This window comes from Uloborus diversus, chromosome 9 (assembly GCF_026930045.1).
Source record: "Uloborus diversus isolate 005 chromosome 9, Udiv.v.3.1, whole genome shotgun sequence".
Taxonomy (NCBI): Eukaryota; Metazoa; Arthropoda; class Arachnida; order Araneae; family Uloboridae; genus Uloborus; species Uloborus diversus.
Window position 1 is genome coordinate 92759902 of NC_072739.1, and position 23520 is coordinate 92783421.

Consider the following 23520-nt stretch of genomic DNA (forward strand, 5'->3'; position numbering starts at 1 on the left):
AAAATGTCAACTTAAAAGAAATAATTTTTTATTGTCAAAAAAAAAAAAAAAAAAATCGTCTGCGCATATCTTTATGTAGAAACATAAATGACTTCGAGTTTATCACCGAAAACTGAATACCTAAATTAAAACTTTAGCGTAAAAATAAAAACAAGTCAGTTCCACAATAATTATTTCACAGTCAAAACCATAGCTGCGGAGTCGGAGTCAATCTCATTTTGGGGTAAAGGAGTCGGAGTCGAATATCTAAGAATCGGAGTCAGTCATTTGTCCTCCGTGTATAAATTTTTGCAAAAGCTACGAAGTCGGAGGAGTCGGAGTCCGATTAATTGTCGGGCACAGGAGTCGGAGTCGGGGTCAAGTGCCCCTAAATTCTTGGAGTCGAAGTCTGGAGTTTGGCGTCAAGAGCTATTTCCAACAAAATTTGTTTGAAGTAAATCCGCCTTCAAGTACGGAATCTACATTGACTTTCAGTTTCCCCATAGGCGCTAATGTTAAGGGATTTGAACTGTTCAAAATTGAACGGAAAATTGTTCAAATCAAAAAGATATTTTATATACAAGCTTTTCATCAAATGCTTTTTCCTACAAAGTTTGTTTGAAGCAAATTCGCCTCACACTTCGGAATTGCCTTGAATTTCCCCGTAGGCGCTAATGTTAAGTTTTTTTGAACTGTTCAAAATTGAACAAAAAATAGTTCAAATCAAAAAGTGAAGTATGGGAATGAGATGTCCTTGACGAGATCTTTCGAACAAAAAAAAGTTTGTTCGAATCGGACTATTCATTCAAAAGTTATTAGGGGGGGACAGACAGACAGACCGACAGACAGACCGACAGACATTTTTCCCCATCTCAATACCCTACTTTCCAATTTTTAATTTTTCAATATTTATTCAATTATTTTATTTATTTTTGACTTTTTTTTGTTTTTTGCGATATTTTTAAGATGCATTAAGCCTTCTTTCATGCTTTCTTCTTCTTCTTCTGTCTTTTACTGGGAAAGTAGGCTAAAAAGGGACTAAGTTTCTTTGAGATCTATCTATCTATATAACTATCTATATCTATTTATCTATCTATCTATGTACTTATCTATACCTAGCTATCTATATATTTATTTATCTATCTATCTATCTATCTAATTATCTATCTATCTATCTATTTACTTATCTATATATATATACTTATCTGTCCACTTATCTACTTATCTCTCTACTTATCTACTTATCTATCTATCTATCTATTTATCTATCCATCTATCTATCTATCTATCTATCTATCTACTTATCTATCTATCTATCTATCTATTTATCTATCTATCTACTTATCAATTTATCTATCTACTTGTCGATCGATTTATCTACTTATCTATCTATCTGTCTATCTACCTAACTATCTACCTATTTATCTGTCTGTACATCTAAATATCTACTAATCTATTATCCTAATAAATCTATTTATCTATCTATCTATCTACCTGCTCTTTTAACTTTCTATCTATCTACCTATCTATCTATACATCTCCTTATCAGTGTATTTACCTATCTATATCTGTCTACCAATCTATATCTATCGATCTATCTACCTGTCTATATATCTACCTACTATCTATCTCTATATCAGTCTCTCTACCTAGCTATCTATCTCTATATTAGTCTTTCTATCTACCTATCTATCTATTATCCACTACCTATCTATTTTTCTATCAGTAAATCTATCGATCTATCTACCTACCTACCTATTCTATCTCTATATTTATTATCTATTCCCTCTTATTTTTTATATATCTATCTCTATATCTTCCTCTATCTATTTATCTATCTATCTATATACAAACATACATACATATCTACCTATCTATTCTCTCTCTTTGTATATATATTTCTATTTCTCTATCTCTCTATCTACCTGTCTATCTGTCAAGAGAGATAAAGATATAGAAAGATAGATGTAGGTAGGTAGGTTACTATACAGATAGAGATATAGATAGATAAAAGATAAAACTCAGTAAAAAGTGCATTGTTTACAAAGACAAAAATAAAGAAATTATAAAATATATAATGAAATACATAAATAAAATAAGCATATAAAACTATCTGCATTACAAAAAAGTACGAAAATGAAAATATCTCAAAGAAACTTCAAATTTCTTTTTATATCAAAAGAAATTTTACCATTGTTCATTCACTGGGTTTTCGCAATTTTTCGTACCCAGTGACTGAACACCCCTCTACCTGAAAATCTACGCATTCTGCATTGACTGAAACAATTTAAATCCATAGCCTAAATACGTATACTTAATTTTTCTTTCGTAGAGTTGAAGAATAAAATTTATCGATAAAAATAATATGTATCAAAATAATTGCTAGCACGAAACCAGCCTTATTATTTTGAAAGAGAGAAAGAACGATTCACGGTAGTAAAAATTCCAATTTTTTTCCAGGAAAAAAATATGTATCCAAAGTAACCAATCAGGTGTCAGATAGCTTAGAATATCAATAAAGAACGCTTTGTAGTGAATTTATTCAGAAAAATTTTTTTGGAAGCTTATTTTTTTTTTTAAAAAAATGACGCGCTGTTCATTCACTGGGTGGTGTTCACTCACTGGTCGGTCTACCCTATCCACACTTCAGAGGAGTAGGCGGTGGGGAGATGTTCTTGCGAAAGTGGATGTAATGAAAGAGGAAAACAGGGAGGATGGTAGTTTGGCAGATAACTTGGCGGGCAAAATAGGTATCATAACTTTTTAAGGTTAAGGGTTTTGGATGAAAGCGTTCTTTTTTTGCGAGGAATAGTTTTTGTTTTTCTTGATGGGGGAAATTTTAGTTTTTACAATAGAATTGTTTTTGAGGAGATTGTGCTTACACATTGCATATGTTGGTCGGAATGGGGAATGATGTAGTGTATGCCTAGTATGTACAAAAAAACTGATAGTTATTTTTTAAAATAATATATTTTTTTGCAAAAGTGGTGTAGAAGTAAATCTCTCACAAAATTTGTTTGGTGCCATAGTATAGCGTTAAAGTTATTTGCACGCGTAACAGACTAACATTGATATAACAGACAAGCAACGAATTAACTGCTCCCCAATTGAACTACAGGGTTACTACAAATGATTCATTCGATTTCGAAACGCTATATATTAAGTATTGCACGTACACATGGGCGTGCACAGAAATTTTGGGACCCATCAGAAATGCTTTTACGGCGCTCCGTCCATATCGTTTAGCCCTAAGTCCCTACCTATATTTCATCCCCGTTTTAAAAATCTTGGGCCCTCTTTGGGCAGGGGCCAACAGGTGCCACTTCTTCCCCCTTGTGCATGCCCCTGAACGTACAACGAGGAGCAATTTGAAAAAAAAAAAAACGACTCTTCAAGATTTAGAGTTTTGTTAACCAGGTGGTACAGCTTGACTACGTAGATATGACGGATGAATTGGAAATGGAAACATTTGTAATAGGTATAGAATCAGCGAGAACGTGCCGAGTAGTAAGAGACACGTTCTCGCTGATCCTATCTATTACAAAATAATAACAAACAACCTATTACGAATGATACAAATGATGTTTCCGCTTCCACTTCATCTACTATCTCTCCGTAAACATGCTTCAATACGAATTCAATAAAACAGAAAAGCGTTTTTCGTGCCTGTTACAATGTGCTTAATGTTGATCTGCTCTTGCAGTGCTTTTAAGGCATGTTAGTGACCTTTGTGCAACCCCATTACCAAAAGCATAAAAGAACTCGAGGATAGCACCGATGCGGCAGGGATAACTTTACCAGGGCGACGCAGGGGCTACCAGGACGTAACACACGCACAAAACAGCTTTTCTTGTACTGTCGCCAGGGCTAGATTAAGGCATGGGTACATGGGCACGGGCCCAGGACAACATCATTTGGGGGGCACCAATTCTGTAAGTAAAGCTTGTGTTGGACTCATTGCATATCGTACTTTTATTTTTTAAAAGTTATATCATAGATAATGTTCAACTACGGATTATAAGGAATTGGTAAACGTTCAGTTTAGACCAGTCAATCTGAATGAGGGGGAAAAGTAAAAAAATGATGCGCATGTTCCGCTCATTCAAATGAGACTTTGCTTAATTGAGAGGCTAACATACATCTGCAAAAGCTGACATCCCTAAAAACTAATAGATCCGTCCGTTTCCGCATGTAAACCGGATGTTTGCCTATCCGTACAATCCGTGGTCAGACAGTAATTGTAATATTTGCGACTTACACCAACAGGCAAAGTTTGAAAGCATGTTATATTATAATGGATAATTATAATATTCTATATCACTTCTACTTTGATAATGTATTGTATATTATATTGTAATGAAAGGTACTATCTAATTTAACACGTGGCTGTGTTAACGCAAAATGTCTTCATTATTAAAATAAGCGGACGGGGGGAGGGGGAGCACCAAATAAATTTCATGCCCAGGGCTTCAAAAATCATAGTCGGGCCTTGACTGTCTCCATATTACAAAGTACTGCATTTGCGCTACCATTTGGTCAGCACAATTCCAGATCATGATGCTGTACGTGCCATGCTTTTGGATGTACAGTGGACTCTCTACTGCATTTCTTCTTTTTTAATTTAAAACGTTTTACGTAACATTCAACTATTAAATATTACAGTACAGTTATCGGTACAATGCCTCTAAAAAAGAATAATTTTTATATGTTTTTGCATTGTGCATTCTCATGCAAGGTACGTGTTATTAATCCAATTGTTTAAGTTAAAAGGTTTCTGGGTGATTCTCAGCTGCATATTACTCGTAGATAATCGTACTTTAAAAGTCTTGAATAGTTGGAATTTAGAAATACGCAATGCAGTACCAAAAACTTCATGCTCATATGGCTTAGATGAACGGTTTTATGAAATACAGCATGCAACAATATCGACGAAAATAATCTTTCTTCTTTCTCTCTAATGATCTTCAATCATTGTGATAAAATTGAGAAGATATTTCAGGTTTTACTATTTGATTCATGGGAATTCACAAGTACTGATCGCGAACATGTTCAGTATACAGAGAAGTAATAATTTAAGGGAGTTAAAAATAGCGCTCGTAATACTGGGGTGTTCATATTATAGGGTGTTCCGAGTACAGAGAGGTCAGCCTATGTTAAGTCTATGGAAATTCGCCGGGACCATCAAAACGTGTTCAGAATATCGGGATGTCCACGTTAGGGAGTGCTTAGATAGAAAGAGTCCACTGAATAGCATTTCGAAAATGAATGAATGGTTTGTAGTAACCCAGTACTATTTCTGTATTTTTTAACTTCATGTCACAATGGTGAAATAGGATGGACATAGCTTAATGCACTATAAATCAGTAATGAACATTGCTCAAACCTGCAACACAAGGGCTGCCCGCCAAGCTTTTAAATCCAGTCTAGAAAAGGTAACATTGACTTGGAATTGCCCATATGGGCGCCAAGAACTTAAATTTTGGAAGGGCGGAAATTCTCTAGCCGAATGGAACTCCAAATTTTGCTGAATGATGATAATTTTGCCGAATGGAATTTCAAATTTCGCGGAATGATGGTAATTTTGCCGAATGAAAAACCAAATTTTGCCAACTGGAACTCCAAATTTCCCCTCAATGATGATACTTTTGCCGAATAAGGAATTTTTTGAAAGGTCACAGGGACTCCCCGTGACCTTCTAACAAGGCGCCCCTGCACATGCATACGCATATAATCCGGGCTCTAGTCATAGTTGAGGCGTTCAGAGCTAAAGTGGATCAAGTCCATGGAGGACTTGATCCACTCTGAACACCTCACATAATAAGCGCCCCAAAGGCTTTGTTTTAGTGTTAGATGAAGCATTGAGAGTTAAAGTAGATCAAGTCATTCATGGACTTTATCCACTTTAACTCTAAACGCTTCAATTAAGACTGCTTTTTATTAACACGCTTTTATTAGCTTCATTTGTATGTTTGTGAATAACTCTCCTTTGGACTAAGAGCTAGTGACTTCTAACTGTTAGTACATTCCATCACTTTATGAGCGTTCGTGGCCGAGCGGTCTAAGGCGCGGGTCGTCGCTGACGTCCATCTCCGGGAATCATTGAGCATGCATTCTACTTCCGTCTTCCCCGAAATTAAATTTATAATCTTGCAACTCAATTTTCGCCCACTTTTTGTGATCGGATTCTTTTAAAATTTGGAGTGCAACCTTTGACCCGATGACAATGCAATATTCTATAATCAAATTATTTTATTAACGATAAGTTATTAGTTTATTCTAATTAACACGTTTATATTAGCTTAAATTGTATGTTTGTGGCCCCAACTTGGACAAATAGCCGGTGGCTTATTAGAATTACTTACAACGTACAAATCAGAGTTGCAGAGTGTAGCACTGTTAGCACATGAATTTACCAGAAAGCATTCAAAATGTCTGATGCAAATAATGCAATAGAATACTATAAGATACATTCCATTATAAAAATCGAACACACGCACAAAGATTTCATTTAAGAGTTACAAGTGTTAGCAATATCTAGTATCTAAATTTTATTTTTAAAAAAATATTAGTTTAAAAAACTAAAAACACATGCTTTTTTAGCAAAATGAACTAAAAAGTTAAAAATAATCTTTGGATGACAAGTATATAAAGTAATTCACCAAACACTTAATTATGTTATAATAGAAAAAAAACCGTGGGGGGCTTCTTATCAGTTGTCTTAAATTTCTTCCACTTGTCATATCCTTGCAAAAATGTAAGTAGGCAACCCCCCACGCTTTTTTTCTATTACAGTAAAATTAAGTGTTTAGTCAATTACTTTATATACTTGTCATCCAAAGGTTATTTTTAACTTTTTAGTTCATTTTGCTACTAAAACGTGTTTTTTTAGTTTTTTAAACTATTATTTCATTCAAATATCATTTAGGGAATTTTGCATCAGTGATCAACTCACACCAAATAATATTTTCGCCATGGAACTTACTCGGGCAAGTAGATCTCTTTGAGGCACACATCAGAGAACGACTCATTGAAAGCTGAGTCTTTGCAAGGTCCTCTTTGTTCCAAGAATTTTGGATCGGTACTTCGGCTGGGATACCACGGCAAATTTTCATTGGCTTGTAAAACTACCCCTATGCCTAATAAGATAATATTTAATTCCAATGTAGACGTAACAGAAAGGAAAAAATACAAGCCAATCAAGATTTTCTTTTTTTTTATGCAAAAAATTTGTGTGTCTGTGTAACAAAGGCTTAAAATAACTTGCATAGTTTTATAGTCATTTCAATATCGTCTTCTTTAGCATAAGTCTTTATATTCACCAATAAGTTGAGAAAATTGACATTTTTCACATAGGTGTAGTTAAAATTAGATTTATTTATTCTAAGTTTTATAAGTAAAGTAAACCATCATAAATCCAGGCCCTATAAAACCGGACTTTGCTTAATCCGGAAAGCCATTTAGATTGGCCTACTGTATATAAATAACAGGCGAGTTAGCGCAATAAGGTATTTTTGTAAGCTTAGAACGCACTAGATGTTGTACATACTATACTTAATTTTATAGAAAATTCATGTGGTGGGCCGTAAGTTTCGTCCCATCAGAGTTCCAAATTTTAGTTTCAAATTTCTTCAATAGATGGCGCTGCAGATATTAAGCATCTAACAAGGAGACGGTCCTTGGGTCTTACGGTCTCGGAAATTCAAATCGGGATGAGATTTGGCAGATTAGAAGTATCCCTTAAGGGTACTCTCATGGTAAAGTAATAAAGCGCACTAGCCATAAAATTCCGAGAAAACAGCCTTTAAAGATTTACGCGCAACTTATAAACTAGTAGAGATTATTCGTAAACAAGTGTCGGGTGGTCATGTCGGCAGCGCTCTGGGGCTCCATGCGGCCGATCCGGGTTCAAATCCACTGCAAGTTTCTTTTTTGTTCATTTATAAAGTGACTATTACCGCTTTTTGCAGCTTGAATTGAAGGTAATTCTTAATTTTAAAAATATGATGTGTTTTTAATGTGTGATAGTACATTAAAATTCTATTTACTATTCTCACAAAGAAGTGATTACACATTTTTAGATATCATAAACTTTGACGAAGTAAATGATTTTTGCAATAAATGCATAATCAGTTTCTTTGTGGATGAGTAAGAATGTTGTTTTATTGCATATAAGCAGGTAGTCAAATTTTAAAAACCCTAACCGTACTTATCGAGCAATGGTTTTGCTCCTTGATTCTGTTATTTGTAAATTTATCGTCTGCTGTATTTTACATTGAACATTCAACCATTCGCAACTCCAACGAACTATAGGGGGCACTGCAGTCACTGTCTAATGGCCGACTTAAAAACTAAAACAAACGCATGTGGTAACGAAGAAAATGCTAAAAGTGTTGTGATTTTTGTTCATATGTATGATTTTTTCGCTTTATTCATTTGAAAAGATTTTTCAAAGTCTTTTGGTTATTCTGACCCATATAAAAAGAGATTAGAAACCAAAAGGTATTACGAAAGTAAACAATTAATGCAGAACACTAAGTTGTTCTGAAGCAGCCATTTTCACGATGTTGAATTCGGATTTCATAAATTTTTGGTTCGCTTCGAACGGCATTTTCATTTTGTACCATTTTTTCTATACATTAGTACATATTAAGTTCAATTTCGTGACATTTCCAGCATTTGTTGACATTTTTGTCACATAGTGCACATACGTGGCAGACTGTCAAGAGTAACGTTTAGCACTAGATAATTTATTTCTATGACTATATGATTGGATATCCAAAGAAATCATGCATTTAATTCATTCGTCATGGAAATGATTTACCTGATATGCGAAATCTTGTCAAGATACATTATTCTTTCACACAATTTTAAAACCATAACCCTATAAACAGATTTTTGGCGAACTTTTATTTTTTATTGTTCAAATTCTTAACGTTCTTTCTGGATTTTTCAATCTGTTCTGCGATAAATATTTTCAAGAAAATTTATTTGCATACTGTCTATTTCAGTAGGATACTGTAGTAACAAAGGTTATTTAAATCATTTATGTGGAATTAGGTTAAGGAAAAGTGTCCAGTCAATGTTGTTAAGTTCGTTTTTTTTTCATCGAATTGAAAAACTGATATTTATTCAAATTCACTCCGAACAAAATAAATAAAATATGTACTCACAGTTTATATATGGTGGTAGTTTTCTTTTCAGTTGATTGACCATTATTTCTTTTTACTTATCGAATTCTGTAATCTTACTATAATTTTATTCCACTCATGATAAAAATTAAAAATGGTTTAACTAAAAACGCGAAATCTCGCCAAGGCTACTTTGCTCGCACAATACTAAAACTAAACCCTAAACAAATTTGGCGAAACCTTTCAGGTGAGAATAAAAGGAATAAAGTAAATTTTTTCTCGGTTAAACATTTTTCATTTTGTTCTACGATAATAAATTCAAGAAAATATTTTGCATACTGTCCATTCCAACTAAATGCTGCTGTAAAATATGATTAGTTAAATTAATTTAAGATTAAAAAAACTCATATTCTTACAAATTCATACAAAACAATAAAAAATTTTACCTGGTATAACGTTATCCAATTTTGTTAATCCACAGTTTTCTTGTTTACGCTTCCACCATTTAATACTTTTTTGAAAGAAATAAGGAAAACTAACATTATTTTGAGAAGCTCGAGAATACTACTAAGGGACGAATTAATTTCTGTAGCTGAAAGCAAACTAAGACACATTGATTGCGTTAATAAATACTCAGAACAAACTGCCTGTGTTTACGTCAACAGACACACGTGGAACGCAACGTGGCAATGTTTTAGTTCCATCGGCAGTTTTGTAAATCACCGCAAGGTAGCGTATTCGAGCGCTGGAGTTCCGAATAGACTAATTCGCAACTCCAGCGCTCGAATATGCTACCTTGCGGTGATTTACAAAACTGCCTAAAAAACTAAAACATTGCCACATTGCGTTCCACGTATGTCTGTTGACTTAAACATAGGCAGTTTGTTCTGAGTATTTATTAACGCATTCGATGTGTCCTGGATTGCTTTCAGCAACAGAAATTGTTCGAGCTCCTCAAAATAATGTTAGTTTTCATTATTTCCCTCTAAAAAGTGATTTGATTGAGAAATGGTGAAAGCGCGTTAACACCAGAAAACTCTGGATTAGCAAACTTGGATAACGTTATACCAGGTAAAAATTTTTATTGTTTTGTGTGAATTTGTAAGAATATGGGTTTTTTTTAAATTTTAAATTAATTTAACACACCATATTTTACAGCAGCATTTAGTTGGAATAGACAGTATGCAAAATTTTTTCTTGAATATATTATCGTAGAACGAAATGGAAGATGTTTAACCAAAAAGAATTTATTTTTTGCTTTTATTCTCAGCTGAAAGGTTTCGCTAAATTTGTTTAGGGTTATAGTTTTAGCATTGTGCGAGCTAAGTATCCTTGGCGAGATTCCGCCTATGTTAGTTAAACCATTTTTATTTTTTATCATGAGTGGAATAAAATGGTAGAAAGATTACAGAATTCGATAAGTGAAAAGAAATAATGGTAGATCAAACTGAAAAGAAAACTACCACCATATATACGTGAGAATTTTGTTGATGATTTGTATAGCATGACATAATTAAATCATAACTCAGAAATTAGAAACATACCAAACAGAAAAATTTGAAATGAACGGATTCGGCAATTTGAGAGAAATAACTCAGCTACAAATGCAAAACAATTAGCGCTAGCCAAGCAAGGCAAAGAAGTATCATCTTCTTTTGACAATAATTCGTAATGTCATATAATTAAATTTTCTAGCATTAATTGTTATTCTTGTCAGGTCACAATTATTATTTAGTTTTATCAAGAATTGATAAATATCGAATTCAACATCGTGGAAATGGCTGCTTAGAACTACGAACTGCGTATTTTGCATTAATTTCTAACGTTTAGTAATGCTTCTTGAATTCTCATTTCTTTCTACGTGGGCCAGAATATCAACAAGACTTTGAAAATTAATTTAAAAAGAATAAAGCGGAAAAATCATGCATACTAACAAAATTTACTAGACTTATTAGCATTTTCTTCGTTACCACATGCGTTTGTTTTAGTTTTTTCTTTCGCCATTAGACAGTGACTGCAGTGCCCCCTATAGTTCGTTGGAGTTGCGAATAATAAGAGTAGACCGAGCTTTCCCAGACTTGCTGATGAAAAAATTGGTTCATGGATACATCTTGTGACTAGTGGGAGGCTTGGCGAAAACTTTGGCAGCATGGTTGCTAGATGGCAGGATTATCTATAGTTTGGCACTCGACATGTATTTTAAGACGTAATGTGTTTTCTTTATAATTTTCTACAGGTGCAGAGATTGAACTGTTTTTCTTTTAGTTATGCATTATTTTGACATTAGTAATTAGTTATTGATCACAGTTTTCAGTAACTTTTATTTCATTTGGAACTGCTACGTCAGCGTTGGCGTGAACGTAATGGCGTAAACGTTTTGCGTTAACGCAAAAATATACTAATCGGGTATCTTAAATTAAAATTGTAGGGAAAAATCTTACCGCTTGCCGATTCTTTTTGTGCGCTTGCATCTTTAATTGCTTAGAGAGTTATTGAAATTGGTTAAAGAAAATGCACAATACTATCTAAATGAAAAACTCACTATATTAACAAAATATTTACAACTTAGAATAACAAATTTACAAATCGGACTCCATAAAAGATCATTCTTCCGTGTTCCATCAATTCTATTTATTTTATTTCTCGCGAGCGTTGATCGTCTGCTACGATCAACGCCCGCTGTTGCTGGGATATCCACCAGTCACATGGTTTGGTTTATGAACAGCAAAAGGGTTGCCATAGCTCGGTCTATTCTTATTATTAGTCTATGCATTCAACTCTTTATTTTCTATCTATTATCGTCTGCAATGTTCATATTTGTTTTCATCATTAAATTTATTTATCGTCTGTGCTGTATATTAGAATGAAACATTCTATACCGTGAAAAAGGATTTCAGTTTTTAAAATATTGTGAATCGAAATGGTCGATTATTGAAGTAACCCTGAAACAAATAAAATCTGTTGGCAAAATGGATCAAAATTCATTGCACAGTGAAATGTTGAAGAAGAGATTAAAAGATGCGGTCGTTTATTACGAGAGCTTGCTTACTGAAAATCATTTGATTGCATCAGAATCATCAAGTTCAATTTCTCGTGAAGCAATGTTAATGGGCGAAGAAATTTATGAACGTACTATGGATATGTTGGTTGAAAAAATATTTGTAACTGATGACGAACTTTCTCATGAAAATGAAAACTGTGAGGAGGAACCTTTTGAGCAAGTCGAAATTCAAAGCTCATCAGCTGAATACGAACCAGAAGAGAAAAAGAGAAGAGAGGTAGAGCATCTTCCTTTGGATTACAAAATTAAAGTTGTGAACATAGCAACGGCTCACCCCACATGGAATCTACAAACATTACAAAAGAAAGGATGCAGTCGGTTAAAAAAAAAAAAAAATGAATATTTATCGCAATGGGAGAAAGAAATAAAAAATGGAGGAAATCTATTCGATAAATACGATGTAATCAATTATTGGACATATGATCGTTGATCGTTTTCTGGAAGCTCGAGAGAATTATCAACAAGTTACTACTCGGAACTTGCAACAGTGGGCTTTAGCAGCAGCACGACAGTTTACAGATTTTGAATTTAAAGCATCTGACAGTTGGGTAAAAAAATTCAAAAGGAAGCATGCCATTCGTCAACGAAAAGTCACAAAATTTGTATCAAAAAAGAGAAACTGCAACGATCGAAGAAACTTTGGCTTCTGCAGACACTTTTGTAATCCACACGTTAAAGTTGATACCGAATTTCAAAAACGATTATGTTATCAATACTGACCCAAACAGGTAAGTAATTAAAAACTTATTTTACGATCTTCAGACCAAGTGCGGATCCAGCTTCTGGTTTTGGAGGAGGTCATTTTCGGAAAGGGAGGGGTAAAAGAGTAATTTTTGTGCGAAATGGGCAATTTTTTTTTGAAATATGTCCCAAAAATGCAATTTTATTCTATATTTGGTCATTTAAAAGATGGGTCCCCACGACCGTCTCTCTGGATCCGCGCCTGATTTTGACAAAATATTTTAATTTCCATTTCCTTTTTCCAGGATGTCAGTATGAGTCGGTGTACAATAGGACTTGGCTCAAAAGGGAAGTAAATGGGATGATGAAAAATCTCCAACTTGTACAGTTAAAGTGATTCCACCAAAATGTACTCCACTTGTTCAACCTTGCGACGTCTATTTTTATAGACAGGTAAAGAATTTAATAAAACGTATACAAAATTGCGCGTATCTTATTGAAAATAATGGAAAAATAAATACCCGTGAAGACTGCATAAAAATACAATCAATTGTCCATCATCAAATGTCATCGCCAATTTATGATAAAATGATTCAATATGCCTGGTATACTTCTAAACTTTCTGACAAAAGAGAAATTTTCCTGAATGTGAATGAAGTATGCTTTCCAACGACTCTTTCACAAAAAAGCTGCTCCTGTAAGCAATCTTCCTTTATAAATTGTGCGAGATGTCATAACAGTTTTTGTTTTCCATGCTTTTATGATAAATATCATTCTGGTGTATGTACATAAATAACAACTATATTGTTAAAAATCATCTATAAATTAAGCTGTGCAGTAATTTTGTAGCCATTGTAATTCAAATTTTAACTTGTATCGATTTAATTTATCTCCATTTTCTCTATTAAAGTGCTTTACGTGTTTAAAAATTTCGCATTATCTTCAATTCAAATTGCACAAAACTGTAACAGTTACTTTATAAATGAACAAAATAGAAACATATATATGAACAAAATAGTGGATTTGAACCCGGATCGGCCGCATGGAACCCCAGAGCGCTGCCCACATTACCACCGGGCACTTGTTTACAAACAATCTCTACTAGTTTATAAGTTGCGCGTAAATCTTTAAAGGTTGTTTTCTCGGAATTTTATGGCTAGTGCGCTTTATTACTTTACCCTGAGAGTACCCTTAAAGGATACAGTAAAACCTGTAAAGTTGACCACCTTTGTAAGTTGACCACCTGTCTGTGTTGACCGCTTTTGTCAGGAATGGAATTAGTCCTATCTTATATAATGAAGGAAAACCTCTGTAACTTGATCACCTCTCTATCTTGACCACCTGTATATCTTGACCACTAATGAACACCAAGTTTGGTTTGGAGTATTGTAAAAAATCCTTTGTAAGTTGACCACTCGGTTTATTTTTTTAAATTTTATTTAGCAAATTATTTTTTTTTATTATTATTTTTATAGCTTTCCAAGAATATTTTTGATGCCAGACCAGCATTTTACCAACTAAATGAAACAGCAGCATAACTAAATCTCCTTTTGAGTTTAACCACATGGGAAAACTACTAAGAACCCTTTTATTCTCCAAACTTGTTTTTCTTTTATTGTTATGCGAAAGTTTTGTAATTTTTAATTAGCTATAAATTTTTAGGAACTATTAATATAAGATGAGTAACTTTTCATAAAAAATAATTTTTTTTTTTTGATCAATTTACTGAAATTTTAAATTTTTATGACAAATTATACGTCATTCTGGGAAAATAATCTCAAAAAATATTTGAATAATATCTTAAGTTATTGTTTCAAAGTAATGCTAAACAATGAAAGAGAGTTGAACAGAAAGAATAGGTGTCAATTAGTCAAAAAATGAATACATGGTGCAAGAATTGCAAAAAAAAAAAAAAATCATTACCCCCTTTATAAGTTGACCACCAAAGTACTGCACCGCAAGTGGTCAACGTACGCAGGTTTCACTGTACTACTAACCTGCCAAATCTCATCCCGATCTGAATTTCCGAGACCGTAACCTCTCCTTGTAAGTCAAAAAATATTTATTGGAATTCACCGATTCTTCCTCCGATTGCGACATTAGGTCGCAGTCGTGCCGGCGGCAGGCATCTTGAAAATATTGTTGTGTATTTTTCAGGGTTGTTTGGTTTAAACCAATTGGTTTTTTTAAAAAAACCATGCGGTTTTTTTTTAAAAAATGGTTTTAAAAAAAATCCATTTTACAGGTTTACATTGATTTTCCCACACATATTGAAAAATGTAAAATTCCATTTATGCTAAGTTCCTAGCCAAATTGCAGAGATAAATACTAAAATTGCAAAGTTGCTTCTTCAAAATGTATTACAAGCTTTAATCGAAAAAAAATATTAATATATTTTTTATTTCATATATGTGCCATAAAGCAGATTTCAATCAACTTCCATCATTATGCTTAATTTGCATGATTAGTTAAGATTTACTAAGGATTGAATCTTTTATTGTTGATGCAATCCATTATATTGCTCACTCCTGTTGCAGGGGTGTGATATTTTTGCCCATTTATTTGCACTTTCCTGGAATTTTAACTATGACTTGTAAGGTAATCAACAGTCTAACTTAATTGTTTGCACCTAAAAATTAAGATTTGTTCTGCAGGTGAACACAAATAATATTTTTTGAATCAAATTTTTTAAAAAAAGTTTATACTTCACGTATATAACGTTTTTGGCGAAAAAAAATTTCTTGAAATAGAATTTGCTACACATTTATTTGTTCTAAAGAGTTTGCATTTAATATTTTTTTAAATTCAATGCTGGATGCAACATGTATGCCAGTAAATAAGCTGTAATTTAAATTATGTTACACCAATTTTTGTATTTTTGATTTGGTTCTTTGTTTTAGTGATAGTCTATATCTTTTCCAAGTCTTTTCAAAATAAGAACGGAGTCAAATATAGAGCAGCACTTTTTTTAAAAACTTTGTCAGTACAACAGCAATCCATTTTTTGACTGTTCAATCATGTACTGTTGTACATTTTGCTTTACTTCAATATTTGCGACATTGTGTATATAAAAATCAGCGTTATGTAAGATCAGAAAGAAAATATATGAAAATTGTTCTTTTGAAAAGATTATGTTTAAAAATATAACTTTTACCTTTATTCGATAATTATTCATATTATGTTGGTTTTATAAAGTTATTTTCTTGGATCTTCATTATATTTTATCTTTACCTGCATCACAACCACTTCTTGAAGTATTTCGTATCATAAAGAGTCTATATATACATACATACTAATATGTTAATCAAGTCAAACATTTTAATCAATATTTCCCCGCAGAAAGCTATTTTAATTATTTAATTTAGTTACAAGATTTTGTTCTTATCTCTTTAATTAATCAAGAAATTATGTATAATGTGACTATTGAATAACTGTTAATTACATGGAACCTTAATTACCTTCCGAAAATTAATTGTTTTTCTCGCAAATAGTATTTAAACCAAAAAAAACCGGTTTAAACCAAAAAAAACCTGGTTTAAACCAATAAAAAAAAGTTTTTTTTTCGGTTTTTTTTTTGAAAAAAAAAAAAAACGTTTTTTTTTTTGGGTTTTTTTTTTTTTTTTTGAAAAAAACCGGTTTTTTACCAACCCTGGTATTTTTTTTAAACATTTTTCGAAAAACTATGATGTAATTTTCTGTCTTTCTTTGATTTAAGGTCTTACAATCCAGCACCATCTATTGGAAAATTCTTAAACTAAAATTTGGAACTTTGAGGGACGAAACTTACGGCCCACCACATGAATTTTCTGAAAATTTTTTATGTTTTTTATCATTAACAATTTTCCTGTTATAAATTTTTGAAAACAGTCAGTCTTTTTCAGGACACCCTGTACATACATACATGCATACATTTTGATGAATATAGATTTTGTTTAAGCCGTACTTTCATTTGTTCAGATAATCTGGGTCTCCTATTAGTCCGGTTTACTGGGGTTCCACCATGAGATTATATCTCCGATTTTCTTCGAAAGAAGGTTTAAATCTGCACCGCAGAGCCAGAATAACGTTAAAGACATAAACGCTATACTTTACAGGAGAGAGGAAGGAGATGTTTGTCTCGCGCATGCAAAGGATGGGAGGCGCACTCTTTTAGCACTGGTAACAAATTACAGAGGTTTTTCTTTTTTTTTTTAAATAATTTCTAGTCTGCCTCTGAGATACAGAAATTTCCTTTGCCCAGATAATAATGAAAAGCCTGTATGTATCCGAAAATAAATTATTTTGTCATAGAAAATATAAGTAAATGAACAAATGTAAAATAAGTTATAACAACATTTATTACTCTAAATTTGCAAATTACTGCAGAAACGTGTTTCGGAGTTTTAAAGAACCCCTTTTTCAATGCAATAAAGTACGAGCTTTTGGATGAAAAGTTATGAGAGAAAAACATGGAAAATCTTTTTTCGGCTGACTTCCCAACCTAAAGCTCACACTTCATTGGATTGAAAAAGTGGTGCCATGAAACCCCGAAACACGTATCTGCAGTAATCTTTACATTTTGTGTACTAAAACGTTGATACATCTTATTTCACTTTTCAAGCACAATTCTTTAATAAACAATTGTATACTTCAATAAAGTATTAAAAAATTGTGAATAATTTGTTTGTTTTAAGATGAACTACGACAAGATGAAATAAACATGTTGCCAATAGAATATACTGCAACGATTTCAATTTATCATTATACTTTCAAAATGACTTGCACCTAATTTTATGCATATGCGAAATAAAGAAATGATACAATTTAGAAAATCAATGAAGTTGCTTTCGAAATTTTAAAAGTATTTTTTTCTGAAAGGCCACGCTTAAAAATATAGGATTTAACAATTTTTTAAATAATTCGACAAAGTTTAATATTTTTAACAATTATTTTAATTAATAAAAAATCATTTCATTCGTTCAATTGAAAATTCATTTTTTACGCCTCTGCACATGACATCACAAGTGATGAAATGTCATTCATTGATGCCATTAGTGCACAACGCAAATTATCATGTCCTGGCACCCACGGTTGACAGCAAAGCGTTAACATTGAGCGGAGCAAGGTACATCACTTGTTACATCATAAAGACCACATTTTATTTCCCAAATCGGACATTTAAAAAAACTGAATAAAAAGTAACTGTTCGGAAAATGAAAGTATTTTCTGGGTCCATGTTACTTTTTTGCTTATTTTATCAATTTCAGTGACTAAAAGTAATGTTTCTGACTGAAGGAAACAGCTTTTTAGGATATGACAGGGCTAAAAATTATTAATCTTGTTTCTTTATGATTATTAATTTCAGTTCGTTCATTAAATTTAAATGAGACCATTATCTACCCATTTTTTTATACTTTCAGAAGTGAAACGTAAAACAAAGCAAAGCGTTAACATTGAGCGGAGCAAGGTACATCACTTGTTACATCATAAAGACCACATTTTTATTTCCCAAATCGGACATTTAAAAAAACTGAATAAAAAGTAACTGTTCGGAAAATGAAAGTATTTTCTGGGTCCATGTTACTTTTTTGCTTATTTTATCAATTTCAGTGACTAAAAGTAATGTTTTTGACTGAAGGAAACAGCTTTTTAGGATATGACAGGGCTAAAAATTATTAATCTTGTTTCTTTATGATTATTAATTTCAGTTCGTTCATTAAATTTAAATGAGACCATTATCTACCCATTTTTTTATACTTTCAGAAGTGAAACGTTCCATATCAGGTATGGAACGTTTTATGGAAACCCTATGTATTATAAACATAATGTTAAAATGGCATAAATAGCAAAAATAATTGCAGAATCGTGTTTTGCGAACACATTTTTGCAATTCTTTTGTATAGACAGCTTGTAAAAAAATAATTTGTCGGATGTCTTTTCATTGGTTATTTTCATTGAAAGAAAAGGTTTCTTGTAACTTTGAAACGCGTGTCTGCAATTCTACATCGCTATTTAGGCCATTTTAATATTGTTACAATGTTTTGGACATATCGCACAAACATAAACATTTTATTTGTAATCCTGTATACATTATACACAGCAAAGTTTGTACAAATTGTATTTTATCTTTCCTTTCGTATACAAAATATATTTCATGCATGCCAAACCGACTGAAACATTAGAATGTCTGTATGAACTTACTTGCAAAATATTCAGGCTCATTTTCTTGAATGTACGGTATACCCCTATCTGCTATGACTCGAGCTTTCTTATGTAACTTCTTTACTTCCGTGCAGTAAGGGTTTCGTACCTCGCAAATGTGACCTTGATAGTTCCCAAGCCAAACTCTAAAGAGCTCTAAGACGAAATAAAAAATCGAAATTACATATACGTAATTTATGCATTTGATTTTTTGAACTGTTGACTTGCATGTATTTGAAATTTAAATAATTAAAAATTTCCCTGTTATAAACACCTTCGTATTCATTATTAATCCTTAGTAAATCGACCATGTAAATAAAAAAGAATTGAATAATTACATCGTTCTATCAGGGGGACCCCGAGCTTAAATTTTTGGAAATGCGGAAATTCGCAGTTTGTCGAATAGAACTCTAAATTATGCTGAATGATGGTATTTTTGCCGAGTAGGAATCCAAATTTTGCCAAATCGTCAAACAAAATTTGCCGAATAAGAAAATTCAGAATTTGGGCTCCCCTGTCTTCAGTTTGTAGGAATGTTCCTCACACCGCCCATCTGATGTCTCTATTCTCGCCTACATAGAAGGTGTTGGAAAATCAAGAAAAAAAAAATATTTTTTTGTATATAAATTTGCACACATTTTGTAAAACATATAGTGAAATGTATAGGTTGCTACCCTCTTGTTCTTAAAATAGTTACAATCTTGAAAAACGTAAAAATTTTGTATCTTTCTTTTCCTTTACGTCACATTATTTCACTCTTTATGACATCTACTAGCTGCGTCGACCGGCTTTGCACGGTCTGCCTCGAAAATAAAAGTTATGTCAAGTGACACGTTTTCAACATTCAGGCTTGAACGAAAAAAAAAATCAGTAACATTTTGCAGCAGATTGCAGAAAAATAACTAAAAAGGAAACATTTTAAATCTCCCAATTACAGGAAAAGCCTCAAAACAAAACACATAATTTTATTTTTTTTATATTCGAGAGAAAAAAGATGGCAACAAATCTTTCATTTAATGATTTTTTTTCATCGCTACAAATTTTAATAAAAGCATTGTTACAGAAAGTTGACATGAAACACTGAATAATAATTTGAATTTAGGAAAGCCTTCGAAAAATTGGGATTTCATGTCGAAATCTAAGTGTCATAGTTCATAGTTTTCAATTGATATCTCCTCTAACTGTCATCGGAGGATTACGTTAAATAGCCAAACATAGGGAAGATTACGAAACCATCTATACCTGAAATACACCGCCATCTCAGTCATTTCCAGCCGAGGACCTGGTTCGATGATCAGTTCACTGTCGTTCGGGAGAAGTAACTTGGACATGCATACATAATTACATACATAGTTACATACATAGGTACATACGTTCAGTTTTTAATTATATAAGATTGGATAGCAGAAAACTTTTTTTTAACTCTTTTGCTACTCGGTCTTCTGGACTTGGTCCAGGCTTTCTTACACTAAGAGATATGTATTAAATGGAAGCTGAAAAACTCTTGATTTAAGTTGCAAGGCTCATCATCTAGGCCCCATCACCATTGTCTGATTACTGAATAGGCCAACTAGGCCGTGACCTAGGGCCTCCACTATTTAAGGGCCTCCAAATGGGGCTAAAACTACTTTTATCTATGGTTAAAATTGTTTTAGCTATGAGGAGATCTCACAGTATTTTGTCCAATCGTCGAGTCCGTAACATAACACTTTTTTGTCATAATTATTTAATTTACTGTTTGATTAGCACACTATTTTATTTTGAGTTTGTGTGTTGGTAGGATTGACTAAAAGTAAAATTATGTGCAAATCAAACGGTAAATTAAATAGTTATGGCAAAAAAGTGTCATGTTGTGGACTCTGCAATTGGGCAAAATACTGTGAAATGGCCCTATGGCTAAAATAGCAAAGTTTGAATACAAGGGCCCCAAAAAAGTATTTGGCCTATTCCCGGATAGCTTAATTGGGTTCAACTCACCACTAATTATCATGAATGGGCGATATTGGGAACATGGACGATATTTTTACCCCTTAATTTACTACTTTTGACTGATTTATCCTCAAATACTATAACATATACTGTAAAAGCATTTATTTTCACGATTTTAGCGAGCCTGTGATAATCTCGAAAATATAAGCCCCGCCGTGAAATATTTTAACGTTATGTTTATATAATCAACTTTCGATTCTGTTCATTAAAAAAAAAAAAAAAATCACAAAATTATCGATATCTTCAGTTTTGTGAGAATAAGTGCTTTTACAGAACCCAAAAATATTTATTCTTTTTGGTTTTCTGGTTGCTTTTTCCAATCTGAATCAGTTCCAGTTCCACCTTAGTCATCGATAGAGAAATTCAAAATTTCCATTTTTTCTCATTACCGAGAGAAACATAATTTATATAACAGTTCTCTTTAAAAACAAAATGTGCATTTCAATTCCAAAGGATTATTTCTTTGGAAACTTCAGTTTTTAATTTCGCCACGAATCACGATGTTGAATGATTGAAACCTCTTCAATTTTTAACTTTTAAAGTGCAATGCAGAATTCAGTCATAACAAAACCTCATATGTTAGAACACAGGATAAGCCAGGCGCAAGAGCTTGCACTGATTGCTCTGGGAAAAAACGGAGTCGCAAAAGGATAGAAGGGTTCGAACAAATCACACAACTCATTAGAAGATGTACATCATCAATTAGTTTGATTCCCTCACCAGAAGAAAGGGGATTTAGAAACGAATTCCTCTATCAAGTATTTAAACGGAGTCTTAGAAGAGAAAAGAGCAGCAGGCACGATTGGTCAAGGTAGTTTCTTATTTTATTTTTTGATTAACTGCGTCGTCCGACTTTGCACAGTCTACCTAGAAAATAAAAGTTGTGCCAAATGACTCGTGTTCAACAATAAACAGGCTTGGGGGAAAAAAAATTCTTAAAAATTTTCCGACACATTGCAGAAAAATAACCAAAAAGGAAAAATTTTAAATCCCCCGACTACAGGTAAAGCCTCAAAACAAAGGCCAGAATTTTATTTATTCATATTCAAGAAAAAATGACAACAGGTCTTTCTTCTCAAATATTTTGTTCACGCTACAAATTTTAATAAAAGCATTTTCAACAATTACCGGGATCAACAATGAATTTCTAATTGAAGGCTTACCTACATTTTAGCATATGAAATGAGTTAAAAAGTTATAATTCAGACTCTAATTACCTTCGATCATTGGAAAAAATTTTATCTGATGCAGAAAATGAGAGATTTCCATGGATATTTTTTTTCTAATTTTTGCGAGCATTTTTTCGCCCTCATATTATGGAAAGACGCCATTTTCGAGTCCTAAAATTAAAATTCGAGCGGTTCGATAATTTTTTGGCGCTTGAAAAACCTTCTATGTTTCTTCTTTTGAACTCATGCCTTTCCCATTATTAACACGATGCTCTTTCCAACCGAGCAAATGCATTTACATTTTCAGATGCTATACATTGAACAAATGTGTTATAAAAAACAGAAAAAAGAAGTCAAAAGATGAAGCATTAAGGAAGTTGTAAGGCTTTACGTTGTAAAGCAACAAAATAAATTGAAATTTAAGCTACTACTTTGTTAAAACCAACATTTTTTCTGATTTTAACAACTACATAACTGTAGCTGAATACCAAAATTAACGGAAACTTGGATTAGAATCCTGAAGAAGGAAAAAAATAACATTAAAACGATATTATTCGGCGCGGATTCGAACTCATGCCCTTCCCATTATTAACACGACGCTCCATTCAACCGCACAATTCTGCCTTCATTTTCAAATGCAATTTATTGGAATAGTGTGTAATAAAAATAAAATTTAAAAAATAAAAGGTTCTTCTGACAAAAAAAAAAAAAAAAACTTTTTTTGACCGTGGGACTCTATTTCGTCCTTGACCTGCAGATAAACTTTAAAATGAGAGATAAATCATGGAATTTGAGTAAGGAATCAAGATCTCCCGTAACGTCCAAGAAAAAATGCTAGAGAAATATTTTTTTTAGATTTTAGCTCTTGTTTTAATAACCAAGAAAAATCAAGGTTAGTTTCATTTGAAAACCATTACGCATTATTAATAGACACATATTTTGTTAACTCCATTGCAAAATTTAAAAAATATTAATAAAATCCAAATACCTTCCACGAACCTAACACCTAAAAGGCCATCCAAATTGATATCTGAAATATGGTCATCCATATATTGCAATCCTAAATTTAACGATTCGAAAGCATGTTCGAGCAATAAATCTTCGTAAATGTTTAGTTTATTCAACATTCTGACACGGTTTTCAGTTATAGTTTCTCGATTTCCAAGAATTGCACATTCTGTAATGCACCAAAAACTGCACATTGAAATGCACAAAAAGAAGCGAGTACACATCTCAACTGTCAGGTTACTTGTGGATCAAAATTCAAATTTGCTCGTCACAGCATATAGGGGAACACGCACACAATTAGCGTAAGTGGGGTAAAATCACTGCG

The 23520-nt window shown here is 32.7% G+C and overlaps 1 protein-coding gene across 1 annotated transcript in view; it reads right to left on the minus strand.

Annotated features, from left to right (window-relative positions):
- The window catches only part of LOC129229937 (UPF0764 protein C16orf89 homolog), a 74306-nt gene extending 51032 nt beyond the window's left edge, over positions 1-23274 (minus strand). The window contains exons 1-3 of the mRNA XM_054864319.1: positions 23176-23274; positions 19030-19185; positions 6962-7115 (exon numbers count right to left, since the gene is read on the minus strand). Coding sequence (XP_054720294.1) covers positions 6962-7115; positions 19030-19185; positions 23176-23236 — 371 coding nt within the window. The 5' untranslated portion in view covers positions 23237-23274. The remainder of the gene's footprint in view (positions 1-6961; positions 7116-19029; positions 19186-23175) is intronic.
- Positions 23275-23520: the final 246 nt, after the last annotated feature.